Source organism: Eutrigla gurnardus (genome assembly GCF_963514095.1).
Source record: "Eutrigla gurnardus genome assembly, chromosome: 11".
Lineage (NCBI taxonomy): Eukaryota > Metazoa > Chordata > Actinopteri > Perciformes > Triglidae > Eutrigla > Eutrigla gurnardus.
The window spans coordinates 16,229,492-16,241,325 of NC_139925.1; the positions used below are offsets into that span (position 1 = coordinate 16,229,492).

An 11,834-nucleotide genomic window follows, 5' to 3' on the forward strand; every position below is an offset into this window, starting at 1 on the left:
TTTTCATCAAGACGGCAAGGGTTAAATTCAATAGAAACAGCTCAGCAGGACATTTGATGTTCCCGAGAGGAAGGAACATTATATGAGGAACAAATAAGAAATGTAAGGTAACACATTTTCTTCTACACAACCAAATACGATCAAACTGTCTCCAACTACTGACAAAAACCCACAAGTTTGTATTTGTGTACGAAGCATCTTTATAGTCGAAATGTCGAAATTGTAAACCCATACCGCGGAGCAGTAACCCGAGATGAGGCCTCGACTGTCACACGCAACGTCAGATCTTGGCACGGAGCATCGCTCGGGGCGGAGACGAAGTACTTGATGCACGCCCCGACTTCTCAACGCAAGTCAAGGCATCACTAGGCCGTGCTGCCATAAACACTTGGTGAAATTAGATTTTTTGGTATTTAATTTTTTTTTACTTTTTACTTTTTTATTACTTTTGTATCATTTACACATGTATTTGGTTGCAAACACTGTAAATAAACATGGCACTCACTGGAACCTAAGAAATCTGCCGTTCTATCATTGATGCTGGCAGTGGTGGCTCCAGGCTGGTAGAGGGCAGTGAAGAAAATGCCGACACTACCAAAGAAATGTAAAATAACTGACTGATCTGTCAAATCTTAAGTCATCTTACATCAGATGAATGCCAGGAGGTGCAGGCCCACATGGTAAGAGAACTATTCAGTTTGAAACCAGGTCAAACACACCTTATTCAACATCAGATCCGTCTTCATGTCCCAGAACAGCAGCCAATTAGGGACACCAACTGCTGCATTCCAGCCAGACTTGTTTCGGAGTTGAAGCAGGAAGTGCAGGAGATGCTTGCTACTGGGATCGAGCCTTCCCGCAGTGAGTGGTGCAGCCCAGTGGTGTTAGTCCCTATGAAGGATTACCCAAAGTTGAGATTTTGTGTGAATTTCTCAAAGTTGAATGCAGTGTCAGCGTTTGATCCGTATCCTATGCCTAGAGTCGACGAACTGGTTGAGCACTTAGGAGATGTAAATTTCCTAACGACTCTTGATTTGTGCAAAGGATATTGACAAGTACCATTAACAGACTCTTCCAAAGACTTGACAACTTTCAGAGTACCAAGTGGCCTGTATAGATTTAGAATGATGCCCTTTGGGTTACACGGAGCCCCAGCAACTTTTCAAAGGTTGGTGGATGAAATGTTGAGAGGAGCAGAGGACTATGCAGCTGCCTACATAAATGACATCGTCATTTTCAGCCGGACCTGGGATGAGCATGTGCAGCATCTGGCCGATGGTTATCAATGCATCAAGGGTGCTGGGCTCACCATCAATGGCAGGAAGTGCCACATTGCCAAGCCTGAGGTTCAGTACCTGGGGTATGTGATTGGTGGAGGCAGCATTCGTCCTCAGGTGGGGAAAGTCGAGGCGTTTGCAGCTTCACCACTACCAAACACCCAAAGAGCTTGTAGGAATTTTGTTCACAAGTTAGTCAATCAGAAGGACCTCACAGAGTCTATATTGCGTTGTTCAGATTCTGCAGGAGGATCACGAAGACAGCGGAGTCGTTGGTTCTTTAGTGCGCCATTACTGCAGGCATTTATTTGCAGATGGACATCAGATGAACAGACGTCTGGAGAAAATTTCTTCTCTAGCTAAGAGCTGCTGTGTGCAACACAGTGCTCGGTACCAGAGGCAAAATGTTCTGGTCCTATTCTGTCTGCTCCAGACTATATATTGTTACAAAGGCAGGGCTTATGTGTCATGCTTATGCGTGCAGATGTGTATTATTGAATTGATGCTCCCTCCTCCGAGAGGTTCCTCTTTTGGTCTTTGAGATGATGGATGCAGTGAGAGTCCCGAGAGTTGAGGCCTCTCCCTGCTCGCTGACTTCATCCTCTCCATCCTCGGGTCCTGCAAAGAAAACACTAATGCGCGTCTACCATACATTATGTGCCCCCCCCCCTGTCTGGCTCAGACTGGTATTTCTGCAACGAAAATACTAATGCGCGTCTACCACACATCATATGTCTTCCCCTGTCTGTCTCAGGCAACTTATAATTGATGACTTCATGTGTGTAAGCGTCTGCTGTTTTTGTTCCTCTAATGCGATTAAATGCGTTCATGGAAAGTGTATAAGTTCATGAACTTCCTCTATTCGGCTGCGTCTGTGCTCTACAATAAGTGTCTCATGGCAGTGCCTTTGCTGATTGTGACTTTCCAGCCGCTGTCTGAGGATGACAGGATAGATTAATATCAAACACATTACATGATTATAAAACATACATGATTATGGAAAACCTACATGATTGTAAAAAGCCTCCATGATTATGAGACATGTAATTTATGAAACCTACAATTTCCAGTGTGATTAACTTCTAATCATTTTTATATCTACAAGCTTCACCACTACCAAACGGTCGTTCTTGGGGTTAGTAAGCTGGTATCGCAGACTCATCCCCAATTTTCAGCTCGATCGGCTGTTTTGACTGTTCTATCATTGACTCTCTGGCTATGCTACATCACACATGTACAAACATCTTTAACAATAAGAATAAACAAATCTGATAACCTGTCACCTATCCACATAAACACCTGAACTTCCTGTTAACCAACACTGACTCTGGTGGCTGGAAATGTTGCCCTTCCAGTGTGAGCATTCCAAAGACTTGCTGTTGCTTTGTCTTTCAACTTGTACACATGAAGAGCATAAGGAGAGAAAAAAGCTAATTAAATGACTTAATTAGTAGGTAGGTAGTAGGTAATTAATGCTCTCTGTGTAAAAAAAATCTACATTTATAATGACATTTACAACACAGGCTCGGTCTCTTGCCCTTTCACTCCACAAGTTTAAACCGAGAGCACACATGATTGATTGTTTTAAAATCACACAATTATCTCATATTACTTGGCCTAAGTGAGGAAATGGAAAATGGAGATCTTAGTGAGAACATAGTTTATTTTGGTAGCCATGTTGGCTAACTGTGTTCACTCTGTACATTAGATCTCTCTCTCTCTCTCTCTCTCTCGCTCTCTCTCTCTCTCTCTCTCTTTCAAAATAAAAGAAAGTTTAAATTCAAAATTAGTTTATTTACACCAATCCATAAATATAAGGCAACATGTACAAACATTTTTAATAATAAGAATAAATAAATCTGATAACCTGTCACCTATCCACATAAACACCTGTTAAACATCCTCTTAACCAACACTGACTTTCATCGTCTTCCCTAGCACACTCTCTCTGTAAGTGTGTGCGTGTGTGTGTGTGCGTCTGTGTCTGTGTGTCTGTCTGGAAAGAGGAGCAACTACATTCCTCAGACATAAAAAAAAAGGGCCAGCAGCTGGGATGTCAGGGTCACAATGGTTGCCTGTGTCACCTTTTGTATCTCCTTTGATACGTTGTTTGGAACCCAGTTGAATAGACTGCAACTTAAATCTTAATGCTGCAGGGGGAAATGCCTGGTGTAGTTCTGCAGTCTAGGTATTTGCTCTTCTCCAGAGAAACTAAATATAGTATATGCAAAGTGTCAATCACCAACATCAAAAAAGCAAGTGTACGTGGAGAGATTCTTCCAATCCTGATCCAAAAACTTTCTTCACCCTTTCTCGTATCTAAATCTTATAATGCGTAGGACCAAAACACTTGGTTAAACACCTTTGAATGTTTAAGTATAAAAACACAAAATGTGCCAGCAAAAGGAAGGCTCAGCTCCTCCCATTTCTTTTCACACTGAGCTTGAGCTCGAGATGTTGAACTCGATACACAAAGAAATACTTCAGTTTTAAACTGGAATCAATCCACAGATTGTTGATCCAATGGGACTGTGAGGAAACCAGGTGATGTAGAAACAAAATCACTATGTCCCAGTTCCCATTACTTAATTAAATGAAAATCAATAATTCTAATGGTTTATAATTTGTTCAAATCTAACCATAAACAAATAATCAAAACAACTACAGCATAACAGTCACTCGGTTATTTAGTATATGGTACAGATATAAACCAAATCAATCATACCCAATGAATCGATTGCTGACAGTTTTCATTAATCAATAAATCCATCTTCTCGATGCAGTATTGGTGACATCAATTCAGCTAAGTAAAGTAAAAATTAAGAAAAAAATAAAGAATAATAGCTTCACGTTGCTAGCCGAGACATTGTCCTGCAATATTTGGCGATCAATTTATCTATTATTAACGACCTGATTAGAATTCACATTGCTGATCAAAGGCTCCTTTTGGTTTCCTCCTGATGAACAAGTAAGGCGAGAAAATGTTTTCCTGGCAAACAATGACAGGAAATCAACTTAATGACTTGGACTGTTGTGCCATTATGTATTTGGCAGAGCACAAACGGCCCAAATAACTTCGGCTTTCATAATAATAGGGCGTTGATATCTGTCAGTCAAAAGGTAAAACACTTGGCACAGCCTTGCTAAACTTGCATGCGTCATGAACCAAACCTTGGAAATGACTAGAATGGCTAGAAAAATAGACATTTTTTCCTGATAAGCCAGTGTATACTGTGGCTGAGTCTCATGACTGATTCTGGCTTTGACTGGAATGTGGTGGGTTCTACTCGTTGGACGTCTCCTGGCTGAAGTTACACAGGAGACTTTTGGCACCGTTCTGCCATGAATACAGGGTCTCCAGGGGAGTTTTGCCATCCTGCACAGGAAGATATAAAGGAAGTGAATTAACAGGACTGTAAAAACTGGTACTTGACATTAACAGTAACTGTTTAAAAATACGGCTACTTCTTGTACACTCTATAATGTGAAGGGCTTCAAGGGACCATTGATTATCCATAGAAAGTTTAATGGAAAACATGAGCGTTCAAAAGGCTAATGGACTTAGTTAGTGACTTAGTTTCAGAGGGTTAGGGGAGCTATGCCAAGTGATTGCTCAGTACTTACACAGTTTTTGGTGTTGAGACTTGCCCCGTACATCATCAACAGTTTAATCATCTTGAATCTGTTTATTCTCACAGCATCGTGCATGGGCGTGTCTCCGTCCTTCAGTTGGGGAGGAAACCGGATATTCAGCATAAGTATCTGCTGAGCTCAAACTTCATGTGAACGATTTAACAGAAGTAAATAACTGAGCTCTGCCTTGTGTCAAGTCTGAGTCCTTACTCTGTCTTTGGCGTTGACGTCTGCTCCACAGTGAATTAGATGCTCGGCACACTCGCAGTGTCCCGTCCGCACAGCAACATGAAGAGGAGTGCTGTTCAACTGAGGAGAGGAGAGGGTTTCAGTTTTCTCATACAGGAAAAATGCCTACAAATGTCACTTAAAGATAAAAGGCCCAATATGGATTATTTCTGTGCACTAGTGAAGATATAAATCATCAGACCCAGGTTTTTTTTTTTTAATATCTCCACCACCAGATGCTGCCAGAGTAAGGGATTTCGTTTACCAGCACATTGCCAACCCAGTGTGTGTGTGTGTACCAACCTTGTCTCTGTAGGTGAACTTGGATCCCTGGTCGAGGAGGAGCTGCAGGGCCGGCAGGCTGCCTCCTCTGCACGCCCAGTGGACTGCTGTGGCCTCTAGCTGAAAAGCACACACACACATCGAACTCTTAGACTGACAGTGTGAGTGTGTGTGTGTGTGTGTGTGTGTGTGTGGTATATAAGAGATTTCAGATGAAAGTTTTAAATCTCTCACCTTGTCTTTTCTCTCGATGGCAGCTCCAGCCTCCAGGAGTCTTTTCATGACCTCCACATGTCCTTTAAACGAGGCTTTGTGCAGCGCTGTTCTCTGGAACTGGACATTTAATAGATCAAAAACAGTTTCTTTACTCTTTAAGACAGCAAAACATAAAGTGTAATTAAATATTATTACATACATCCTTTAAAAGAGTTCCATACACCTATATAATGGTTCTGTTTCATACTATTTGTATCAGTAGCCTCGGCTGCCTCAAGAATGTTTTCATGAAAGTTTGATGACATGTTGTGATTTGTACACATTCAGCCTGTTTCTACCCTTAAACACAGACATTACTGTGACACTCACATGGTCGGCTGCATTGGGGTTTCCTCCATCAGCCAGGTACTTCTCCACCACAGGCAGTTTGTTCTCCATGGCTGCTGTCAGAAACAGTTGGTCATCTACAGTCGCTGGCTGCAAGGCAAAGGAATACATGTAAACTGCATGTAAAGGAACAGTGCACATGGGTCGGTTAAAGCCTCAGTGATCATTTACACAGAGATGGCCACTGTCTAAACTGTATAATTTTGGTTATAAATAAAATACATACCCCGAACAAAATAATAATATAATAATAAGCATAAAAGCATGTTCCTCTTATAAAAGATGAAGTGAAATTATTGTTTGCAGAGTTGGTAAATGAGATATCGCTCATTAAAACAAAGAATATAATCTTACCACGGTCTCAGGCTCTGGCTGTTGTTTCTTATGGATGGGAGCCTTCCTCTCCCTTCTCCTCTTCCTCAGCTGCAGGATGTTGAATAGGTCGTCCACAGTCTCCAACTTCAGCCTGCCACTTTTATCCATCTGACAGGGCAGAGACAAGACAGAGGGCTTCAGCACACAACAACAAGGACAGAAGGAACTTTAGATTAATGGGATTGAGTAAAGTACGTTATTACCAGCTGAAATCAAGTATGAGTACATAATGGAAATATCCAGGCTGAGATCCACAACCTAACAATTGTACTAAAAATAGTACTCTTCTTTTATTTCTCTTTTTTTAAATCTCCATTATGATCCATTCATTCAGCTGAACTTTGGTCCTTAATGGTTTCTTCATAATGAATGATCACAAAGAAATATGTAGCAATGATTCACGCTGACAACTTAACTTAATACGATACTGAAAGTGACCTAACAGATAAGATTTCTTCTCTGATAAATGTTCAAACTAATTTTATCAAATTAATCATGAGTTTCACTGAGTATATACCTCAGTATATAGTGATGAAGAAAGATGCGTTACACTCCCAGTGCCTTTAGGTGGCAGCATGGACCAAGAGACAAACTCACAGGAAGTACCAGAGACAAACATCTGCCTGCAAGTCCATGTGGGTCAGACATGCCAATGTAACTAACTATAACTAACTACTTAGTGGGGGAATGTAACACATTTTAAGCACTTGTGCTTTTATTGTGTTCATTTCTTCCTCCTCCCTCCCTCTACAGGTACTCATATGGAATGTTTTACTCTAAATGCATGTAGCTTCTTGTTACAGGCTAATGTATCAATAATATTGATCCAGTAATAACATAATAATTAGTGTTTTACCACTTATAATCACTGGTGACAGCAGGTATTTGTTTTATGTGTTCTTACATTGAGGGCTGCCACACTGACTTCTTCCTGTTCGCTGCCACTGTCGCTCTCCTCTGACAGACCGCCGCCCACCAGCTCCCTGTGGGACCTGCGGCCATCCTGCTTCTCTTGATTGACAGCCGCCTCGTACACGCCCCCTTGAAAGTCGTCCCCCTCTCGGCCCTCTGACCTCTTACCGGACACCTAAGGGAGAGAGAAGATGGAGATGTTAAGCCTGAATTGTTACACAGGTAGGCTACACATGAGACCTGAATGGAACCAGATATAAAATGATGCAGCCGTCTCTTCAGAGTAGGCTACACAAAGACTGTGAGATTGTGAGCATGTTGTTCTTTGAAAGTTCAGTGAACTTCTTTGCACTTTGAGTTAGGGAAAGCCTATACAGTTTTGAAAATGAGTTTGAGAAAAAAAGGTTCCCACACTCATGTCTTCATCTAAGTTCAGGTTGTTTTGTGTTAAACACATGAGCTGCTCTCAGCATTCAGCAGTAGAGCCACGTCCTGCTGCTACCGTGGAATGTAAACACACAAAGATCCAACACACACACACACCCGAACATGCTTCTGCTCTTAATGTGTTACAACCTTTTATGTTCCGTTTAAATGTCCAATTATTGCTCATGTAATCATTCAAACTGATTATAGCCTGTGTGAATCTGTCTGTTTATCTTTTAATCTTTAGGGAAGATATTAAAGGGAAATGTGTGCCAACGACAATGGTGTGTGAAAGAAATGAATGAGATTCTTATCTTTATAAGAACTTTTAAGTTGTAATTAAAGAGCCCATCCCCTAAGCTTTTCAAAGTAAAAGATAAATAAGCAATGACATTAAGTGATTTAATATGCGTTTATAATTGAGGTAATTCTGAGTTGATTTTACAGATTATGGGTCCTGATTAGCTGGTTTTCGTTTCCAGGTGTTCTGAAGTCACATCCAAAAGTCTCACTTCAGTCCTGTTTTATTTGTTCTCGCAGCACTATCGATTTGTTTTCCATGATGTCCAATGTTGAGTAGTAAGACAGATCGAGAAAGTCACAGGAACTGATACATGACTTACATGTAAACGACAACAATATGGAAATAATCGCTTTAAAAGCAGAGTCCACAATCAACTTATTCTAAGCATAATCGGTTCATAGTGGATCATCAATATCATTATTTTCCATACAATTCTACATCGTTGTACTGTATGTGAGGAACTCATCTTCTCAAAGAAAATTTTCTTGGTTCAAAACATCTTTAAACCTTTAAGAATTAAATCTTAGTGAGAAAATAATGCAATCATTTCAATTAAAAAAATAACTCTTAAGTTTCCTAATTTTAAATGTTTTTCATGTGTTTTTCAGGCGCATTGCTCATTATAATTACTATCATTTACATTTAAGCAGGAGATCTTACCAGTTCCTCAACACTGTGAAGTCCCATCCTTGTCCTTGATGTGAAGTAGTTTAATAGCACTGTTGGTAAATGGGCGTCAAGTTAAGTCCGCTGGTCTTCTGCTGTGATGGTCAGTGTCTCTGTCTGTCTCTTCTGTCTGCAGCCGGAGCCCCTGCCTCTGCTTATATAGCCCTGTCAAACCCCTGCAGAAATAATAACGGTCCCGTCACTCAACTCAGATCACATTACTGTCTTCATGTGCTCATTTGGCACGTTCAGTGCTACCGAGACCCCCCATCTCCATCTCTATACCCAGTCCCTCCCACCACCACCCCTGCCCAGTTAGGAGTGCTGCCGGCTTCACTATGTCACCATGTAGAGATGGGGGTGAGGTAAGAGGTGTCACTCTGCCTCACACTTGTGAGGCTGCCTGAATTTAATGGGATGAACGATATCCCTGAAACTCATGTGCCGCAGAGCTACATCTGGATCACCTTTAACCTACGATACACAACCCACCACAGCAATGAACACGGGCAACGTGGCATACCGATGGACAGTTTGGTTAGTCTTATTAAAGTGAGGTTTTGTTTCTGATTGTCTGACTGTTAACTTGCCCTAAACAATCAGCATGATATTATTGATCACCATAACTAGAAACTGTTTCAACTTTTCATTTTACAGATATACAACTATGCTTGGAGTAATTTAAGAAGTTTACTCTGTTGGTACGTTCCATCCAGTCCAGCTGAGAATGATGTCATTAACAATCATGACACCAAATTATATCGCAAAGACACAACAAACAACAAATCAGAAAATATAGGCTGCAAATTTAACTGAAGCATTTAATAACAAAAGCAAAGACTCAGCTCAACAACATTCAGCTGTTTCCTAAACAAAATTGTAAATAGATTTGTATTTGAAAACTGTCCCAAAATCAGCCTACTTACTTTATAGAGCTAAATTGTAATGTTCTCTTTCTTTAAACGGCTAGTAAACTCTGAGGAATTATACAAATATGAATGTAATTTTAGAGAAATAAATTTGGTGGTGATCAGTTGCAGAAGGATAGCGCACACACATTGATGTCCTTTTTTGTAAAGCAGTTTTTACTTTCTATTGACCTCGGAGTGATTCATTTTCTCAAATATAGACTGTCTTCTGTTGCGTGTCATCAGACCGGGCTTGTGGCCACAGAAATGCAGGGTGATATCACTGTGAGGAGACAGGTTCATGGTGGTTGGGAAATAAATAGTCACACTTTGAAACATCCTCTCACTGCAGTGCAGCCAATCACAGATCAAGGTCAAAGGTCAGCGGGATGCCTGACAGTTTGACTGAGAGCCGGCAGCAGGTAACGTCATGCCAGGTGCTTTTAGACCTGCTGTTTGCTGTCAAACTATGACACTTCTCATAGCGATGTACAGTACATGTTCCGACAGTGATGACAAATGACGTTTTTTTTTTTTTTTGTAAATTGATGAGATGACTGTATGAAGTAGAATAAAAATGGCAACATGCAGATCTACAAGCAGTAATGCAGATAATGTAAGGCATCGGATAGTAACATGTCTATGTCAAAAATAATTATGAACACTTAACAAACTTGTGTTTAAAGCAATACTTCATCCACAAAATGAACATCAGAATATCAATTTCTCACCCCGTTCCTTGAATCCTTGAATAAAACGTCTTGCATGCCTCCACGGTGGACGAAGACTAACAAAAAACAATAAAAAGTCTTGATGAATTGAAGCCGTTGTTTAACACCAACAAAACTACACTTTATCAAAACATCCCAAACTATCAGAATCAGAGTATTGCAGTCAATAAAGCAAATAAAATAACATTTAAAGATATTACACTAAATGGAAAAAGAAACTACATATGCAACAACATAGCTATATAATATGTACAATTTTACACTTACAAACTACTTACTCCCTTACACATGCATCTTCACCTTAACATTACTTAACATTCAGAACAATTTGGACTGCAGGTGAGTAATGCAAGAAAAGCTTTCCTCAAGAATTCATTTTCTTCTCTGAACAGCATAAGTTTTGCTTGTGTGAGGGCTAGCTCAGAAAGTGTTTTTCCTATAATTGTACAACTCTTTAACAGAAAGACACATTTGTGCATTATTTCCCAAGTCGATGCTAGAGACAGCATTGTTTTCCATTTTACTTTTTTGCTTTACTTTAGAGCTTTAAAATGGAAACTGAGCTGCCACTCAGACATTTGCACCCGCACTGTACACCTCTGACTTTTCAGTTTCTCTGACAGTGAATTCAAAGCTGTGAGCTATTTTTGAAACTGACCTTGTGACTGAAATAGACAGTAAAATGGGAAACTGTTTTGGATGGAGACCTTTTACTGCACAATACTTTTTACATCCAGCAGTAAATGTGTTTGAAGGAAAGACCGTGACACGATTGAAGGAATTATTAACAGGAACGTAATGGTGCTGTCACGGTTGTTGTAGATAAAGTACTCAGTTAAAAGGCAATTCTTTTACTGTGTGTGAGATTTTTGTACATGACGTTCAAGATATCCGGTGTCTTTGTCTTTCTTTGTTCCATCACACAAAGCTGGCTTAATCTAAAAAATGCTTTTTTTTCTTGGTTTTGGGCCTTTCTGCCTGAACTAAGCAACCCTGGTTACTGGAAAAACTAATTTTGCAATAGCAAAAACATTTTGAGAAACTTGTGAAATTGATGTGTTTGTGATCAAATATTGGAAAGTTAAGCAGCGAATTGAAGCCAGAAGACAGGACATGTTTACCTCATTATTTATTTATTAACATCTAAGCAAAACTATAGTCTTTACCAAACCTTGACCAACATACTATTTTCAGTTGATTCCAACACAGCATTGCATACAACTTTATTTATAAGAACCTATTTCTGCCATGAAGTTATGAACAGGCATGAAAAGCAATATGTTTTTATTACATTTATTTGTGTGCTGCGATTAAGTCTGTAATTCCTTAGCTGACGGACTCACTACTCAATAAGGAACAGCAGTATCACGCTGTTGCAATGGGCACAGTGATACTAAATAAAATCATCAATATAAAGTCCCTTGTGCCTATTTCAGCCACCACTCCCTCCTCTCAACACACACACAGACACACACATCATGTCCTTCTC

At 40.1% G+C, this 11,834-nt stretch overlaps 1 protein-coding gene across 1 annotated transcript; it reads right to left on the reverse strand.

Annotated features, from left to right (window-relative positions):
- Nucleotides 1-4,421: 4,421 nt before the first annotated feature.
- On the reverse strand, nucleotides 4,422-8,858 carry ankrd1a (ankyrin repeat domain 1a (cardiac muscle)). The gene is made up of 9 exons (XM_084020875.1): nucleotides 8,701-8,858; nucleotides 7,303-7,485; nucleotides 6,378-6,506; nucleotides 6,006-6,113; nucleotides 5,655-5,753; nucleotides 5,442-5,540; nucleotides 5,121-5,219; nucleotides 4,902-5,000; nucleotides 4,422-4,653 (listed from the first exon to the last, which is right to left on the reverse strand). The coding sequence occupies exons 1-9, from the start codon at nucleotides 8,725-8,727 to the stop codon at nucleotides 4,561-4,563; spliced, it is 936 nt and encodes a 311-aa protein (XP_083877001.1). The 5' UTR covers nucleotides 8,728-8,858; the 3' UTR covers nucleotides 4,422-4,560.
- Between the last annotated feature and the right edge of the window lie 2,976 nt (nucleotides 8,859-11,834).